Source organism: Schistocerca piceifrons, chromosome 1 (assembly GCF_021461385.2).
Source record: "Schistocerca piceifrons isolate TAMUIC-IGC-003096 chromosome 1, iqSchPice1.1, whole genome shotgun sequence".
NCBI lineage: Eukaryota > Metazoa > Arthropoda > Insecta > Orthoptera > Acrididae > Schistocerca > Schistocerca piceifrons.
In genome coordinates this window covers 133,850,284-133,870,585 of record NC_060138.1, presented here as the reverse complement: position 1 = coordinate 133,870,585, position 20,302 = coordinate 133,850,284, and the positions used below count along the sequence as shown (strand labels likewise).

General features: G+C 44.8%; 1 protein-coding gene across 1 annotated transcript; it reads right to left on the bottom strand.

The window, feature by feature from the left end:
• Positions 1 to 834: 834 nt before the first annotated feature.
• On the bottom strand, positions 835 to 1,485 carry LOC124789290 (putative gustatory receptor 2a). The gene has a single exon (XM_047256637.1). The coding sequence runs from the start codon at positions 1,483 to 1,485 to the stop codon at positions 835 to 837; it is 651 nt and encodes a 216-aa protein (XP_047112593.1).
• Between the last annotated feature and the right edge of the window lie 18,817 nt (positions 1,486 to 20,302).

The following is a 20,302-nucleotide window of genomic DNA, read 5'->3' as shown; positions in this document are numbered from 1 at the left end:
AAAAAATGAGATTTAAAAAAAAGGTCAGCGTGACGGACTGCCGTCCTAAGGGGCCCGGGTGCGATTATCGGCTGGGTTGGGAGTTTTCTCCGTTCAGGGACTGGTGTTGTCTTGATCATTATTCCATCCCCATCCGGCGCGCAGGTCGGCCAATGTGGCGTCGAATGCAATAAGACCTGCACCAAGGCGGCCGGACCTGCCCCATCAGTGACCTCCCGGCCAATGACGCCAAACGCTCATTTCCATTTCCCACTAGTCTGCGCACATATTAAGGTACCACATACGCAAATATCTGCCCTCATACCTGTTACACCCCACACAGTGCATCCCATTTAATGATTCAAGAGGCAGAAGCTAAGATTCCAATAACAAATCTTATGTGATAAGTAACTGTTATTTTGACTTATTATTGGCAACTGAGATATCTAAAGAAGCCTGGCTTTCTGATGTACTTTGGGTGATGCTTTTAATGATATATAACTGCAAGAACTGGAAGATGTACAGACATAATAGTCAACAACATTTACACACAAAGTTTCTGCAAAAGCATTTTCGAAAAATTTGTAGGCAGTTTCTAGGATACGAATTGTGAGGTAACAGCACACTGAACAGTCGCATCTCGTTCATGCGCACATTAGATAAGAGCACAATTTACTGTCTGGTCTGTACGGGAAGAATAGTGATCTAGGCGTTTTGGTTGATTTTTTTAATATTATTAAAAATCTTAACTACATTTCAGATCAAACTGTGCAGTAGCTGGTGTTGTTACAAAGTATCTCTCAATGAGTGACTACTACTATCAAAAGTAAGCTCGTGAATCATGCGTTTGTTATTTTAACTGCGCAGTTGTACAAGTATTATAACATACGTGACACTCGTACCAATAAGAGCAACAAATAAACGTAGATGTAAGTCAAAGAAGCCAGCAGCGGAAAAGTGCAGTTTCTCCACTGCCAATTGGAGAGAGCGTGACGTCACTCTGGGCGGAAGCAGGAACTGAATCTTGTTCAGCACCAGGCCAACTCTAACTGCTCTATCCGCTGCAGAAGTGCACGCCCAGCACAAAGCCAGCGGGCAGCAGGCCTCAACCACAGACAGAGCACCGAATGTGGTGGCCATGGCACGTAATCCAAACGAGAGGTGTGGCCAGTGCTTCACCATCAGCACGGTGCTGTAACTGGTGCAGACGACCTGCAGCAGGCGGTTGAGCATGGAGAGTGACAGCGCCAGTCCAAAGTGGTGTCCACAGAGGCGGGCGACGCGGTGCAGGGCCAGCCTGGCTCGCTGCAGGCGCCGTATTTCACCCTCCGCCACCCACCACTGCCCTCCGAAGGTAGTCGCCTCCTCCAGCTCCGCCTCCCTGTGCAGCGGCGGCCGCACACTCCTCAGCAGCTGCCTCTGGATGGCGCCCATCCGGTCGCTCACAACCAGCACGATGCCAAAGAACTGTATCTGCCAAACTAAGTTATAGAGTGCAAAAAACATGACTATGCTTTCTTTCCACTTCCCTTCAAAACTGACAGCTGCAGCATATAAACAAAAACCAACAAAGAGTCCTAATAATACTGCAACAAAAATAAAACCCACTCTCCGCGTTTTGGTAAAAACCTTGTTGTAGCCATACTGGCAGTGAAAAAGCAATTGCTCTACTGTTTCCAGCAGACTAATTATTTCCAAGAGGTGCTTGTTCCCAGTAGTGAGACACGTGAACAGCATTATAGCTGACTCCATCCACACCAGCAGTAAAACTAATATTGCAGGGACCTTCAAAGTTGGTAAATGTTCTGGAAGTGGAGGGTTACAAGAGCCGCTGTAGCTACAGTATGAGCCCAGTGCCACAATACAAGCGAACCACGCTGCAGTTGTTACATACCACCCTCTCAGACGGATGTGTTTAAAATTTCTATAGTTTCTAATCGCTGAAGTGAAACCACACATGATGATGAGTATGTGTAAAGGTTTCACTGCATTTAAGAAGGTAGGTTGAGTCATAACTGCTTTTGAAAATTTAGAGAGGTGTGACATGTGCCCACTCAAATGGAAACACTCTTCTGATTTTATTAATATACATGCACCTCACAATGCATAAATTTGCTGTAAAGTTTCCTCTTGGTATGAATCACGCAGTAATTGTGTCACTATTTCATTATGCTTTAAGTTAAGATCCTGATGATGGTGTTTCCGCCTGCCCAGTTTCAGCCTAACTGAAGCAGTGTAGCAGTGCTCATTATACCTCAATCGTTATTCTGCTCATTAGTACAGTAACCCATGCGTGTCGTATCGATTAAATGTCCCTCAAATTAATTATCTTGGCTTTACGAGTGTCAAACCCACTAATTCACTTTCATTTCATCACTGCAAAAAACACGGACACGTCTTTCTACTGAGCAACTATTAACTGCTGTTGTTGTAGTCTTCAGTCCGAAGACAGCTTTGGTGCAGCGTGCTACTCTATCCTGGGCGAGCTTCTTCATCTCCCAATAACTACTGCATCCTTCTGAATCTGCTAACCGTATTGATCTGTTGGTCTCCCTCCACACGCCGGCCTGATTGGCAGTGCGGTTCCAGGCGCTACAGTCTGGAACCGCGAGACCGCTACGGTCGCGGTTCGAATCCTGCCTCGGGCATGGATGTGTGTGATGTCCTTAGGTTAGTTAGGTTTAAGTAGTTCTAAGTTCTAGGGGACTGATGACCACAGATGTTAAGTCCCATAGTGCTCAGAGCCATTTGATTTGAACCCATTCCATTCAACCGCTCCTCCAAGTCCTCTCTCATAATTACGAGGGTGAAGTAAATGAAAACCTTAAATATTTTTTAAATATTATTTATTGTGCCAAAGTGGTACACAGCTGTATCTCTTTTCAACATAATCTCCCCCACTCTCAATTCAAGTCCTCCAGCGCTTACTTAGTGCATGAATTCCTTTAGAAAAAAATCTTTTGGTAGTCCCCGCAACCACTCATCCACCATGTGGCGTATCTCTTCATCATAATGGAACTTCTTTTTCCCATTGCGTCTTTGAGTGGTCCAAACATATGAAAACCACTGGGGGCAAGGTCTGGTGAGTATGGTGGATGAGGAAGACACTCAAAATGGAAGTGAACACACGTTTCATCCCCAGTAACGAGTCTTGCAAGGAAGCCATCACCTTCTCGTTCAAAGCGACGAAGAAGATCTTCACAAGCAACAACACGTAGTTCTCTCATTTCAGGAGTCAGTTACGGTGGCACCCATCTTGCAGACACTTTGTGAAGCTGGAGCACATCACGTACAATGTGGTGTGCTGACCCATGACTAATCTGTAAACATGCTGCAATGTCATTCAGTGTCACTCGGCGGTTTTTCTTCGCTATGACTTCAACTACTGTAATGTTCTATGCAGTCACAACTCGTTGTACCTGACCTGGACGGAGAGCATCTTCCACTGAAGTCACACCATTTGCGAACTTCCTACTTCATTCGTAGACTTGCTGCTGTGACAAACAAGCATCACTGTACTAACCATTCATTCGTCGATGAATTTTAATGGGTTTCACACCTTCAATACACGAAAACCGAAAACAGAACAGCTATCGATGTGCTGGATCTATACCTTCCTCATGATAGGATACGCAGTAGCGCCCTCCAGATACTTGTACATATACTGCGAAGACTGTTGTGCAAAGGCTGGGTCGGTTCCCCTCGGCAGAAAAGCGTCATTGTTTCTGGCCTCGACCTATTTGTTTGCTTTCTCTCTTTCTACATCTATCTCCAGACTTTGGGATTACAATTACAGATGTATTTTCACATGTATTTTCAATATTATACCATTAACGTGGTACATCTCGATATCAAGCACGTAGCAGTATGCTACAGATCGCTCGCACAACGTAAGTCTGAAGATATAGACTGTAAATTATTTCTCTAGAAACGCGAAACTTTAGCGCGTTGGAGCGTGTTTTAACCAATTCAGTAACTACAAACGTATCTCATCTTAGAAGACCTTTACGTGGAAATTCGGAAAAAATAGAGAAGTCAAATACGAGGTGTGGCTAGAAAAAAACCGGACTAGTACTGGTGAAACAATAAAACGAATGCAATAAGGCTGAAAGTCGCGTTGCCTGTCACGTGACTCTCGCTCCGCCTACTGCTCGAGTTTCATCTGCCTCCTGCACTCAGTCTGCCCGTGGCGTCTGTTTCAAGTAGTTGACGTTTTGTCTGTGCGTCGGAAAATGTTGAGTGTACAGAAAGAACAGCGTCTTAACATCAAATTTTGTTTCAAACTAGGAAAATCTGCACGTGAAACGTTTGTAATGTTACAACAAGTGTACGGCGATGATTGTTTATCGCGAACACAAGTGTTTGAGTGGTATAAACGATTTAAAGGTGGCCGCGAAGACACCAGTGATGACACTCGCACTGGCAGACCATTGTCAGCAAAAACTGATGCAAACATTGAAAAAATCGGTAAACTTGTTCGACAAGATCGCCGTTTAACAATCAGAGCAGTGTCTGAATTAACAGGAGTTGACAAGGAAAGTGTTAGGCAGATTCTTCATTACAGTTTCAACATGAACAAAGTGTGTTCAGAAATGGTTCCAAAGTGTCTCACAATTGAACAGAAGGAACGCCGAAGAATGATTTGTTCTGACATCCTGGAAAACATTGAAAGTGATCCCACCTTCTTACAAAATGTTATTACTTGCGATGAATCGTGGTTTTTTACTTACGATCCCGAAACTAAACGCCAATCGATGCATTGGAAAACTCCTGGTTCTCCACGACAAAAAAAAGGCACGAATGTCAAAATCGAAATTCAAGGCAAAGTTGATTGTTTTTTTTGGCATCAAAGGGATTGTGCACATTGATTGGGTACCAGAGGGACAAACAGTGAATCAGCATTACTACATTAGCGTCCTGGCTGCCCTACGTGAGCGAGTACGGAGAAAACGGAACGATTTGTGGAGAAAAAAGTCATGGATCCTTCACCAAGACAATGCCCCAGCTCACAGTGCGTTGTCAGTGAAGACGTTTTTGGCAAAACACAACATTCCTATCTTAGATCATCCACTCTACTCACCTGATTTGGCCCCCTGTGACTTTTTTCTTTCCCCTAAAGTCAAGTCAGCTTTGAAAGGAACTAGATTTGAGACTGTTGAAGCAGTAAAAGAAAAAGCGACGGAAGTAATGTATGGACTTACCGAAAATGATCTGCAGCACTGCTATGAACACTGGAAAATTCGTATGGCGCAGTGTAGAGACCGAGGAGGAGAGTACACTGAAGGAGATAACATGAAATTGTAAATAATTGTAAATAAATGTTTTTTCCAGCATCAGTCCGGTTTTTTTCTAGCCGCACCTCGTATTTCCTCTCATGAATACTGACGTCGGTGATGTGATTCCAAATCATCCCCGTAATATACAAACTCAACTAAGGTGTTCCTCATGTCTAGATAACAAGCAAGTGTGTCTTCCACCCGTCTTTCACCTGCAAGATGCGCATACCACAATCGATATTCTCTCAACCAAATAAAGACGGGAAATGTGCTGAATCAGTCAGCCAGACAATTTACATGGGAGGGAATAATGGTTCAGCGCAAACACATGCCCATATCGAATCTCCTCAAATTTCCACTCGATCACGAAGACTGTCGAACACATACTATGTATTAGTTTACTTTGCGGCTGTCTAGAGGACGACACGGTTAAATCAACTACATCCCTGCGTCTCCACAGGTCTCTACATTCGGACAGGTCCTACTGTTAGCTGGAAACATGAAACATTCCCCTCCACAGGCCACTGGCGCAGACATAATCGTCCTACGAAACCAGCAACATTTATATTTTATCACTGTGCTTACAATTAAATACCTTCCTTATGACTTTACACAGTCATTTCCTTTGCATATGTTGGAACACACGCACATTCTTTCTAAGCCTGATACTCACGGCTCACCTATCATTCATCCTCTACTACTACGTACAGTGTGGTCCACTGATAGTGACCGGGTCAAGTATCTCACGAAATAAGCATCAGACGAAAAAACTACAAAGAACTAAACTCATCTAGCTTGAAAGGGGAATCAAGATGGCGCTATGGTTGGCCCGCTAGATGGCGCTGCCATCATAGGTCAAACGGATATCAACTGCGTTTTTTAAATAGGAACCCCCATTTTTTTATCATATTTTCATGGAGTACGTAAAGAAATATGAATGTTTTAGTTGGGCCACTATTGTCGCTTTGTGATAGATGGCGCTGTAATAGTCACAAACGTTTAAGTACGTGGTATCACGTAACATTCCGCCAGTGCAGACGGCATTAGCTTCGTGATAAATTACCTGTGTTTAAATGGACCTTTTACCAATTGCGGAAAAGGTCGATATAATATTGATGTATGGCTATTGTGATCAAATTGCCCAACGGGCTTGTGCTATGTACGCTGCTCGGTATCCTGGACGACATGATCCAAGTGTCCGGACCGTTCGCCGGATAGTTACGTTATTTAAAGAAACAGGAAGTGTTCAGCCACATGTCAAACGTCAACCACGACCAGCAACAAATGATGATGCCCAAGTAGGTGTTTTAACTGCTGTCGCGGCAAATCCGCACATCAGTAGCAGACAAATTGCGCGAGAATCGAGAATCTCAAAAACGTCGGTGTTGAGAATGCTACATCAACATCGATTGCACCCGTACCGTATCTCTATGCACCAGGAATTGCATGGCGACAACTTTGACTGTCGTGTACAGTTCTGCCACTGGGCACAAGAGAAATTACGGGACGATGACAGATTTCTTGCACGCGTTCTATTTAGTGACGAAGCATCATTCACCAACAGCGGTAACGTAAACCGTCTTAATACGTATTGTTCTACCGATGTTATTACAAGATCTTTCACTGCATGACAGAATGGCGATGTGCTTCCAACCTGACGGACGTCTTGCACATAGCTCGCGTGCGGTTGAAGCGGTATTGAATAGCATATTTCATGACAGGTGGATTGGTCGTCGAAGCACCATACTATGGCCCGCACGTTCACCGGATCTGACGTCCCTGGATTTCGTTCTGTGTGGAAAGTTGAAAGATGTTTGCTATCGTGATCCACCGACAACGCCTGACAACATGCGACAGCACATTGTCAATGCAGGTGCGAACATTACGGATGGCGAACTACTCGCTGTTGGGAGAAATGTCGTTACACGTACTGCCAATGCGTTGAGGTTGACGGACATAATTTTGAGCATTTATTGCATTAATGTAGTATTTACAGGTAATCACGCAGTAACAGCATGAGTTCTCAGAAATGATAAGTTCACAAATGTACATGTATCACAATGGAACATCCGAAATAAAATGTTCAGACGTACCTACGATGTGTATTTTAATTTAAAAAACCTACCGTTTACTAGCTGTTCGTCTAAAATTGTTAGCCGTATGTTTGTGACTATTACAGCGCCATCTATCACAAAGCGAAAAAAGTGGTCCAACTAAAACATTCATATTTCTTTACGTACTACACGAATATGCAATAAAAAATGGGGGTCCCTATTTAAAAAAAAACGCAGTTGGTATCCGTTTGACCTATGGCAGCGCCATCTAGCGGGCCAACCATAGCGCCAACTTGTTTCCCCTTCAAGCTAGACTAGTTTCGCTCTTTGTAATTTTTTCGTTTGGCGCCTATTTCGTGAGATATTTGGCCCGGTAACGATCAATGGACAACCCTGTATAATACTCCGCCAATATCTGTTCGTTGACGATTCGAAATAATACTGATCAAAAATCTGCGATGCGTGGATAACATAAAAACGACCTGTTTCTTGTTCTTCTTAATCGTCTGCTATTACAACAGTTTTTATTCTTTTACTATACACCGAAAAGGGGCGCTAACCTTCTCACATGGGAGCATCTCGAGAAACCTTGTGCCCTGAATGGGCCAGTACTCGGCGAGGCCCATTCATTCATAAGACGCAGAATGTAGCGGTCTACTCCTGATCAGCTGCAGATTTAATCAGTAAGGGTGCTATAGGGCGGGTTTGTGAAACACAGTGCGAGGGGGTCCTTCAATCTCTAATTTTATCCTAAGACTGCGAGAATGCTCTGTGACTCCCATACGCATAGAGATGGATCGTAAATTATGCACTATGCTCGACGTGCCAGAAATATGTAGACCGCTGCCTGGTATACTTTGATGATGTATATCTTTGAGAATTAACAATGGATGGACATACAGCACAGTGATCTATCTGCATTCGCAAAGATACTAGCAAAGTACAGAATCGGCAGTTTGGTGATGAGACTGAAATTGGGAAACATGCTGTCGCATCATTGGTCAGTGTTGAAAGTACTGTAAAATTGCTGAAATTGTTCACATTACCAACTGTGATGCTTATTATTACCATACATTGACGGCGGCTTTTTCATCCCATCTGTCCACTGGTGCGTTGTAGTTTGCCATATAATGACTGACTGACATCGTTTGTTTGAGATGGAGGAAGAGATGTGGTGGAAGAGCAACACCTTCTGGCGATGGCTAGCACAAAGACAGTGATCGCGTACCTAATTGCAATATGAGGAATCAATCGAAATGGAATGCAGAGGTATCAGCTATTGTGTCACTGTAACAGATGAGTCTCAAAGTAGAGGTCGTCGATCACCTTGGAAACGCTCCACAACGCCGCCAAACTCTTCCAGTTTCCTTATGTTGCAACTGTGCTTTATTTAAAATAATCCATTGTGTGTGGTGTGCCATGATTGCAGCTGTAAAAACATGCCATCTAGTTTTCTACGAGAAGTAGTGGATCAGAAGGTGTTAATGACAGGTTATAACCTGACACAGACCTCGCAATCATGGCGCGAAAACTAAATGTATGGCAGTGTTTAAAGTGTGTTACAGTAGAAAGAAAAGCAATGTTTCAAACACTGTAACAGAGTCACAGGGAACATCTCTTCCCACTTAGAGTATAGTCTGTGGAATACAGTCATCCACTTACAGTACAGGTGATGAAACTTTAAAGTGGTCTGCCCAGTGGGTCAATACCTGTATATTTAATAGGATCGCCACATATGTCTGGTGCCACCACACATACGGTATTTGTTTTCTATGTATGGGAGGAGAAAGCTGCGGTAAAAATCTTAGAGACTGCTCTGTTGCATGGAGTTAGTGGAGCTTTCGTAGTTCGCAATTTTTCTCTGTAGGATGGAACAGAGTAATGATGATAGCAAGGTGGAGGGATAGGGTTGAATGGGGCATAGGGACCCGAAACTGCTTCAGACTGCAGTATCTATATGTAGTTTGAAGAAACATCACAATGCAGTAGCAAAATCCTCGTATTTCTCCCACTCACCCTACTATCTTTTATACTACCTCGTGTTGCAGGAGTGTGCTTCGTTTAGCACTGACCTTACACACTGTGCACAGTTGGCGAAGCAACGATAAAATTTTCCGTTTCCATCAAATGGTCAAAACACAGTCCGGTCACACTAACTCAGCTTAGCCTGTTTCTACACAGGTTGCTGAAGATGGTAGATATAACTTTCTCCGACTTCTACTCAGTTCTGAATTAAATTGGAAAGTTGCAGGGATGGTAGCACAGAGTCTGAGGAACAGCCCCAAGACACATAGGGACTACCTAAAACCAAGTTGGAATTTTACTGCAGCAGAGAGGTTCGAGAAAGGTGACTCGGTTCGAGATATGAAATATGATTCACTAGTGGCTGTAATTACTTAAGGACTTCTCCATAGGATACAACACAGATATGTGGTTGAATGGAAAGACTTGATTCAAGATTCCAGACAGTGTTTCTCTAGGATAGCGTAACACTAGAGATCTTAAAAGCCCTTGTACATTTCTTATAACCTCAATCAGCGCACCATCTACTGTTTGTGATCCTTTCTATCAACATTCGGCTATAACTTAGTGGATATATCGCAGAACCTCTGACATGACATCAAAACAGAAAGCATTAGAAATACTGGAGAAATATCCAGTATCGGGATGAGGAGTTGCAAATACATGTTTCGTACCACGTTTCTTAGCGAAACTACTTTTTAAATTCTGTGATTTTATCACAAGGTTGCATCGTCGGTGACATGTTACCGCACTGTAGGTCTGCTAATATACACCTTCGGCGATCACCATCTACATTCAGTGTCGTGTAATTCGTCTGGAAAAAGCAACTCATTCGGAGGTAATGCCATTCATCAATTTATTAAACCGGTGTTGCTTTTAACACGGACACTTGTGTGCATCTGTAGAACCAAGACCGCTTGTGGCAGTAACATACAGTAGTTGTTTCGATCGTGTTTTTTAACATCTGGCGGTTTGTAAGACGATTACGTCTCTCTTTCTAAGACAAAGTGGTACCACTCGCAAAAAACCTTATGAGGCTCGTCCACCCAACTCTCATTTTCGGTCAGTATTATTTCGTATCGCCAGCAAACAGTTATTGGCGGAGTATTACACTTAGTAGTAGGGGATGCATGGTAGGCTCGCCTTGAGTATCGGGCTTACAAAGTATGTGTGTATGTTCCGACATGTGCAAAGAAATTGACTGTGTCCAGTTTTAAGGAACGTATGGATTTGACGTGGAATACTGTGATAGTGAAGGGTAAAGTATGACAGGTAATAAGAATGGTACAGATATTTCTGTTTCCAAGGCCTCAGCCGTCAGCAGGGCATATTTCTGATACTTCGCTCGTTGTCGAATGTCGTCCAATTGATACCGCAATCATAATATTTATGTGGAGGAACAGTGATAAAATACATATGTCGTCGGTGTCCAAGGATGATTCTGTCTGCACCGGTGGCTTGTGACAGGGAATGATTTACCTTTCACGCTAACAGTAGGAGCTATCCAAATGGAGAGGCCTCTTGGGGTGCAGAAATGGAGCTGACTTAACCATGTCGTTCTCTAGACGGCCGAATAGCGAACTGACACTTGTGTTGGACAGTCCTCGTCATCCAGTGGAAATTTGAGAAGATTCAATATGGATGTGTGTTTGCTCTGGACCATTATTCCCTCCCTCGTAAATTGTTTGGCAGACGGGATCTGAACATTTTCTGTCTTTATTTGGTTGAGAGAACATCGATTGTGGTGTGCACATGTAGCAAGTGATAGACGGGTGGAATACACATTTTCTGATTCTCTAGACATGAGAAACACCTTACTTGACTTCGTAAATTATAGGGATGAATTTGAATCTGTTACATCACCTACATCAGTATTCATGAGTGAAAACATCAATTTCCTCTATTTTTTTCGAGTTTTCACATAAATGTCTTCACAGACTTGATACGTTTCTAGTTACTCAATGTTTAACAGCATGCTCCACGTCACTAAAGATCCGCGTTTCCAGAGAAATAATGTACAGTCTATATCTTCGGAATTATGTAGTGTGAGCGATCGGTAGCATACTGCTATGTGCTTGATAACGAGAAGTATCACGTAAATCGTATAATATACTGGCAAACCATGTGGAAATAAATGTGTTCTTGTAATCCCAGAGTCTGGTGATGGGTGTTGAAAGCAAGCAAATAGCTTGGGGCCAGAAACAGTGACTGCGTATCCTATCATGACAAAGGTATAGATCCAGCACATCGATAGCTATAAGGGGAATGAAAGTTTTCTTTTTTTGCTTGGAAACTGAGATTCGTTCCATATTCATGATTGTAAATAGTTGACTTATCCAGTACATTCCTAATACTTAATTGTAGTTACACTGATAAATATGTGTGTGGGCTGCCATATTCTTGTGAGTCTGGAGACGGCCATAGAAAGCACAGTGGCAAGCAAGCAGGTCGAGTGAACTAATTCCCAGTTTGTGTTGAGTTGCTTTTGGGACCGTGTGTGTCGTGTGTATACTTTGCGGAAATTTGAGAAGATTGTTTGCGCTGTTAGTATTGACAGCGTTTGAATTCCTACCACTTAGGTCCTCCTGGGATGGCTACTCTTCCATGGCCTAGTGTGACCTAATTATGGCTGACACGCGCTTCTGTGGCTATGGTGTGCGTCCGTGTTTACGGTGATACTTTCCTCTGTCGGTGCTGCATTGCGGCATGGTGAGTACATGGGTGTAGACCACTTTTACAGGGTTTAATATTCAGTGTAATATGGATATCTGTAGAAAATAATTTTTCGCCGTTGATCGTTTCGTCTGCAGCAAAGAAAAACGCGGACAGTGCTCCCACACTGGCGGCAGCAGCAATTTGACAGGTAAATTCAGTAAGAGATAGGCAGACCCTTTAGAATCATCAGGAAGAAAGCATTTGGTGCTATTTTCGAAAACAGGTTCAGTTAGGGCAATGATTTCCATACAGGTGCGCTGAGACATCACGAAAGCTCCTACAAAAGCGACAGTTAACTATTTCTGCAACACTTTCCTATTTCCAAAAGGTAGACTTGACTTTTATTTACATACACATCTGACAGCAGTATAAGATTGAGAACATTTCAGCTGCACCTACGAGTGTGAGCCGCTGTGCAAATATCTCACTGAGGGTGATTCCCAATAATAGCATCTCTTTCAGCACTGAACAAGCAGCTCTGTTTCATTGCACCAGCAATGGTGCCTAGGTGAACACGTATTTTGACAGGTATTTCTCAGTTGTCATGTATGAAAGGTTTGCCACCACCTCACCCTTGTAGGACCAAAACTGACAGCTGCGTGTGGTTCGGCAGTTGATGGCCATGTCATCACTTTGCGTGGGCTGCCAGTGCATCCCGACACCTGGGAGTGTGTGCGGTAGTGTCCTGTGAGGTCCAGTGGATGGGGGGTTGGCGGGCGGCAAGTGCTTTGTGATTTAAATATTTTTAACTGTGTACTTACATGTGATGTGTGTTTCATGATGGTATTTTTTGCGCAATCAGAATACAAAACGAAATGCGATCGATTTAATTACTTTTCGTAAAGCCTCCATCTCTCCAAACCGCAGAGAATGACGAACAAGACAAATTCAAGCCCCATAAACTGATTTTTTTTATAAAAAAATCATTATAACCTTGGATTTCCCCTTTGGGAGATCCTTCGACTCCACCACATAGCCGCCAATGTCGAGGTAGATGAGGGAGAGAGTTGGGGGAGCGTGGGGTGGGGATGGGGTAGCGAGGGTGATGATCGATTTCTTAAAAAATTCTTTAAATAAATAAGTGAACAATTTTCCATACACTGCCTTGAATCCTCCAAATTGTTTAAATAAACAATATTCAGTACACTGTCTAAGTTGTTTAAACGATATTCCATACAAAGCAAACAACTTACAATTTCTTTAACTGAATAATCTTGTCAATCAAACAATAAGTTAATGACCTGTCAGTCAAAGGAGAACAATGGGTTTGCCTCTGAATGCATATCTGCCCCTGGTGTAGGCAACCTACACTAAAATAACGCGCTGGTGCTGGCCTTGTCCCCCTACTCCTGTCTACTTGCTGGAGGAAGGAAGTGACTCATGTCAGGGACCAGACGCGGATTACCATTTCCGATGCAGTGCCCGCTTTATAGGCGAGAGCTGCATGTATCAGAGAACAGGAAATGAACTCTTGTCGCTACAGCTACCATCTGTGGTCTTGGCGTTATGCAGTGTTCTAAATGGTTTGGGTCACTTGTCAATACTTTATCAGTGTCTTTGCACCTACAGGATGCAACACCTTTAAAAACAAATTGTCCAAACTCACTGAATAAGCGCTGCATATCTGATATGATGCTCACACTTTGACATGCCATTGTGGAGAGTAGGGTTCTGAATATGGATCGCCAGTACGTTGACGACTGAAGTGGATGACGAAAGCCTACCCTGCCAACAACTGAAAGCCATGAGTGAGGGCAAATGAATGTGTATTCTGTATAGCTCTCTGCAGCCAGCGTTCAGCCACAGCAATAGAAGAGGAGCAGGAGGAAACAAAAAATTCGTCAGCATATAGGAGGGGAGATACTGACGGCCCTACTGTTAATGCGATAATTTTGATGGCAATTAAAAAGAGTGGGACACTCAGGACAGAGCCCTGAGTGACCCCTTTCTCTTATACATGGGGTACACTGTAGGACACACTGACGCGAAATATGAAAGTGCTGATTAGCGAGGATGTGGTGGCGCCAATTGGTATCATAGTCCTTCGCCAGATCGAAAAATACGGCACTTGGGTCTTTTCGCCAGGAAAAGACTCAAAGTTGACAAAGTTGTCGATGGTGGAGCTTCCTTGGCGAACACCGCCCTGGGATAGAGCCAGAAGGTCCTGAGCTCAGGGAGCCAACACAACTGCCGGCTCACCATACATTCAAGCAGCTTGCACACGACGTTTGTGATGTTGATAGTACGCTAGGTATACAAATTTAGTGGCTGTAGCCCTGGAGAGATGATACATTCCCGCCATTATGAGGGGAGTCTGCCGTCGCTCCACATGCAGTTGAAGATGGCAGATACGTGGCGCTGGGAAGCCGCTGAAAGACGTTTAAGTATTTGGGAGTGGTCTGGGCCAGGGCACGTGTCAGGACAGTCAGCAAAGGCGCCGAGAAATTTCCACTCACTGGATGGAGCATTATATGGCTCAGGGTGTCGTGGTGCAAATGAGAGGAGTTGTCGTTCCACCTACTGATTGCAGACACGAAAGGCGGGGTAGTAATTCTCAGATGCAGAGGTACGAAATGCTCAGCAAGACGCTCTGCAATTACGTCTGAATCGGCAGATATAGCTCCGTGTGTGGTAGTTACAGATACACCTACAGGAGGCTGATAACCGTAAAGTCAGCAGGGCTTGGACGAAACTCACAAAGGCAGGCTCATGTTCGAGTTGTGGAGATACAGCGTTCCCAACACTCCTGCTTCCATCGTCTGATGAGTAGGTGAACCTGGGCAAGGAGCCGTTTGAAGGCAATGAGGTTCTCCAGCCAGAGATGGCGCATGACGTTGGAGGGCCCTCCTACAGTCTATATTGGCCACAACGATTTCCATCACCAAAGCACTAACATCCGCCAGCGGCAACAGGAGGAACAAGGAATTGCCGATTCAGCTGAGGCAATAATAGTATCAGTGACGGTGTATATTACCTCATCAATGGTGGCATACAATGGTGAGTCAAAAGTGATAGTGGAGCTAAAAGTGTCCCTGTCTGTCTTTGGAAGAGCCCACCAGGGCAAGTGTTGAGATGATGGATGGTAGGATAGGGACTGGAATAGTGGAAAGCGGTCTCAACCACATAAGTCGTCAATAACTCTCAAGTGGATAGATGGGAGAGTCCAGGACAGTAACCTAGGTTACACCGCACAAAGGATTATGGTTGTTAAAATCACACAGACGGTGAAAAGGTGAGGGAGTGGCGAAATGAGTGCAGTTAATACATGAGGCAGTTTGTCGCCACCAGGAGGGAGGTAGATGTAAGAGATGGTAATTTCCTGTGTAGTCCTCACCCTCACAGACACAGCTTCTAAAGGTGTATGAAGGAACACAGGTTCATAATAGACAGAGATAAAGACAAAGACACAAACTCCACCTTACAGTTTGTCACAGTCAAGACGGTTTTGTAGTACCTCCTATTTCCACAAATGGCAGGGGTCAGCATTGTGGGAAACTAGGTTACCTGAAGGACAATGCAAAAAGTAGATGTAAAGCTTAAAAGGTGATGTAACTAAGCCAGTTGGGAGAAAAAACTGACGCAGTTTCTCTGGAGAGTGACGCTTTCTATCGTCAGGGAAGGCATGAAGTGATCCAGGAGGGAAATTACGCCTTGGCATCATCTGCCACCACCATTTAAGTGCTGGCATCCAGTACCATTGTATCCAAAGCGTCGGCGAGATCTAGGGCCTCAGGGGACACAAGAATCTCCACCTAATCCTCGGATGGAGAGCCACTGAGGTGTGGTGGTGGTGGTGGTGTGGGGACCACTGGAGGCTCCCATTTCTTGGCGAACTTGTTCTTGGATGGATTTCCCTATCGCTGCTCAGCAGGGGCTTGCTGAGAGGGCTTCCCAGAAGTGCCTTTAGGGACAGTGGAAGACTAAGTAGCCCTTCAACCAGCAGCCAGTGGCTCTTTCAGCCACTGGCTGGTGACCACTTGACCACAGGGGAGACCTGGGTGTTTATAGTCCCAAGAGGCCCCTTCCACTAGAGAGGAGCCAGAGGTGGCTGTTGCTTGTCCAGCTTGGGGGAAGGGACCAATATCCCCAGCATTTAGGGGTATATTGCTTCTGAAGTAGGTGCCTTGGGAGCAGTGGGAGAAGATGTGCCCCCTACCACAAATGGGGTGGACGTATTCGAGTGGCCTTGAGGACCCACTGTACATCACAGAAAGTGTGGAACTACCATCACTTAAGAGACTATTGTCAACATAACTGCAGCATATGTACATGTCAATGGAATGGGGTGTAAGTCAGCTGGCCCTGGGTCTTGTACTCCACAATTTTCCGCTCCTTTTGGAGTACTGTGCAGTCTGGCAAGTAGGGGGAGTTGTGCTCTCCACAGTTGTCACAACCGGTAGGAGGCACACTTGGAGTATTTGAATGAAGTGGTCGTCTGTAGTCTCAACATTTGGTGCTGAAATACCAATAGGAAGACATGGTCCGAAATTTCAAGCACTTACAGCACCACATAGGGGGATGCATGTGTGGTTTGACGTCACAGAAGTAATTCATCATGTTGACTTTTTCAGACAATGAATCATACTGAAAGACCAAGATGAAGGCAGTGGTAGCAACCCAATTGTCTTTGGGTCCTCTGTAGACACGCTAGATGAAATGAACATCTCGCCACTCTTAATCAGCCCAGAGCTATTTGTCAGACTGCAAGAGAATGCCGTAATGGAAAATAATCCCCTGGCCCATGTTGAGGCTTTTATGGGGAGTGACGGAAACAGGAATATCACCTAGCTGCTCGCAGGCGAGTAACTCTGGGGACGGGGTTGGGGATGCTGTCTGAATCAAGATTGAACAATTTCTCATTTTTGACAGTGTTGTCACTTCCCCAAACTTATTCTCGAGCTGTTCATCAAAACAAAGAGGTTTCATAGCTAGAACGAAGTCCTCGTCTGTTCTGTGGACTAAATACTAAGGCAAATACGGCTCTCTTCTTTCTGTAGCCTACTTTCCTCCCATGATGTAGTGAGTGAAGGGAAACGATTTAGGGTTATGCCTGTCAGCATTGAATTCGATCTTTTTCTTTTTAGAGACTGCCGGGGCCATTAGTTCACAGCTCAGTGAGCTTTGAGTAGCCGCTGGTGATGTATCAATGCAGCAGCAGTACAGTAGCGAGTCGCATATTTAGCTTTCAAATTTGTTTTGTAGTTTGATTCTTAATTTTTTTCCGAGTGTTTGTGAACTTGCATATTTAGTTACGTAAAATCCTTGAGTATTCTCGTATTTGAGAGGAGCAATATTGCTTATAGATAGTCGTAGAGTATAAATTCACGAAGTCGTTAGATATTAGTAGTAGGATGGATAGGGTGTGTGCGTGCTGTGTGCGGGGGCAGGAGGAACTGGACGCGGTTCGCGAGCAGCTGAGCTTGCTGTGCGCCACGGTCAGCCGCCTTCAGGCAGCTGCCTTGAGGTGCAGCGACGGCGGAGGGTCTGGCGCGTCGCTTGAGGCACCCCCGGTGTCGCTTGCTGCGTCCGCTGACACAGCCGCCGAGGCACCTTCTAGTGTATCCAGCGCGTTGGGGCCGCCCTCACCTCAGGGTGAGTGGCGGACTGCAATGCGTTCCGTCGTTCGAGGTGGAGTGTCAATGTGGAGGCTGGCCGGCTGGCCTCGCCCGTTCATCCTGTCAGTGGCCAGGTGGCCGCTCCTTCAGCAGGACCTAAGCAGGCACATGGAGGTGAAGACTAGCTGGTTATTGGGAGCTCCAACGTTAGGCGGCTGATGGAGCCCCTTAGAGAAATAACGTACAGGGCTGGAAAGAAATCCTACGTGCACTCTGTTTGTCTGCAGGGGGGGCCTCATCCAAGATGTGAAGGCGGACTTGCCTGCGGCTATCGAGCGTACGTGGTGCAGTCATCTGCAAGTAGTTGCTCACGTCGGCACCAATGATGCCTTTCATTTGGGTTCTGAGGCGCTCCTCAGTTCGTAAGGGCAGCTGGCGGATTTGGTGAAGACCACTGACCTCGCATGTGGGGTGCAAGCAGAGTTCTCTATTTCCAGCAGCGATCTCAGAGTTGCTCAGGATCCTTTGGTTTGAAGCCGAGTGGAGGGTCTGAACCAGAGGCTTCGTCGACTCTGTGATGGTCTTGGCTGCTGATTTCTAGACTTGCGCTATTGGGTGGGGAATTGTAGGACAACCCCTAGATAGGTCAGTGGTGCACTACACAAAGGAAGCGACTACTCGGGTAGGAGAGACTTGTAGCATGCATATGGGTTTTTTTTAGGCTAGACTGTAGTGCAAGGTGTCCTGATGAACACTCACCAGTCGACGTGCAGGCAGGGAAATCAGGACGCGCACAGTATATAGACACTTCAGCTATCAAGATATTAGCAGTAAATTTTCAGGGTGTTCGGAATAAAGTTCCTGAATTTACTGCCCTCCAGGAAACGTGTGGCGCGCAAATTATTCTCCGGACTCAGACCTGGCTGAACCCTGAGGTAGGAAGTAATGAAATATTTAGTGAGGGTTGGAACGTGTATCGTAAAGACAGATTAGACACCGTAGGAGGTGGTATCTTCATTGCAGTTGACAAAAATATTGTGTCTACTGAGGTCGAAGTAGAGCATAATTGTGAAGTTATCTGGACACGTGTAACGGGGCTAGGGGAAATAAAGTTAATTGTGGGGTGTTATTACCGGCCACCAGGTTCCACCGTCACAGTTCTAGAATCATTAAAAGGGAGTCTACATTCTGTATCGCATAAGTATCTGGATCATGCTATATTAACCGGAGGCGACTGCAACCTATCTAGTATACACTGGGATGTCTATGGATTCATTACAGGTGGTACAGACAAGTCGTCGTGTCAATTACTTTTGAACACATTATCCGAAAACTGTCTTGAGCAGCTAAATCGACAGCCAACGCATAATGGAAATATTTTATATCTGATAGCCACGAACAGACCAGACCTCATCGAATGTGTCCGTGTTGAGACAGGGATTATTGATTATTATGTTGACATTCCGACTATGGTTGCGAAAGTTAAAACGTCGGTCAAGAAGGCTAGGAGAGTATTCTTACTTGAAAGAACAGATAAGCAGTTATTAGCATCCCACTTAGTAAATGAATAGACTTCACTTACTTCCGGTACGATGGACGTGGAAGAATTATGGGAAAATTTTAAACACATTGTAAATCACGCATTGGACAAGTATGTGCCGAAAAATTGGGTTACGGACGGAAAAGACCCACCCTGGTTTAACAATGCAATTCGGAGAATGCTAAGGCAGCAAAGGAAGTTGCACTCGCGGTACAGGAAAGATCAGGAGAATGAGGACAGGCAAAAGTTAGTAGAGATTCGTGCTGCTCTAAAAAGAGCGATGCGCGAAGCATTCAACCACTACCACCGTCATACCTTAGCGAAAGATCTTGCTGAAAACCCAAAGAAATTCTGGTCTAACGTAAAATCGGTAAGCGGGTCCAAGGCTTCCATCCAGTCACTCACTAATCATTTCGGCCTGGCAACGGAAGACAGCAAAACGAAAACTGAAATTTTAAATTTAGCATTTGAGAAATCTTTCACGCAGGAGGATCGTACAAACATACCGCCGTTTGAGTCTCGTACAGATTCCCGTATGGAGGACATAGTGATAGACATCCCTGGGGTTGTGAAGCAGCTGAATGGGTTGAAAATAAATTAATCGCCAGGTCCTGATGGGATTCCAATTAGGTTTTACAGAGAATACTCTACTGCGTTGGCTCCTTACTTGGCTTGCATTTATCGTGAGTCTCTTGCCCAACGTAAAGTCCCGAGCGACTGGAAAAAAGCGCAGAAGGACGGATCCTCAAAATTACAGCCAAATATCCTTAACATCGGATTGTTGCAGGATTCTAGAACATATTCTCAGTTCGAATATAATGAATTTCCTTGAGACAGAGAAGTTGCTGTCCATGTATCAGCACGACTTTAGAAAGCATCGCTCCTGCGAAACGCAACTCGCCCTTTTTTCATATGATACCTTGCGAACCATGGATGAAGGGTATCAGACGGATGCCATATTCCTTGACTTCCGGAAAGCGTTTGACTTGGTGCCCCAGTGCAGACTCCTAACTAAGGTACGAGCATATGGGATTGGTTCCAAAATATGTGAGTGGCTCGAAGACTTCTTAAGTAATAGAACCCAGTACGTAGTCCTCGGTGGTGAGTGTCATTCGGAGGTGAGGGTATCATCTGGAGTGCCCCAGGGAAGTGTGGTAGGTC

Coding starts and splice junctions, on each gene's coding strand:
- LOC124789290 (XM_047256637.1), bottom strand. CDS start 1,485: ATGTTTTTTGCACTCTATAACTTAGTTTGGCAGATACAGTTCTTTGGC.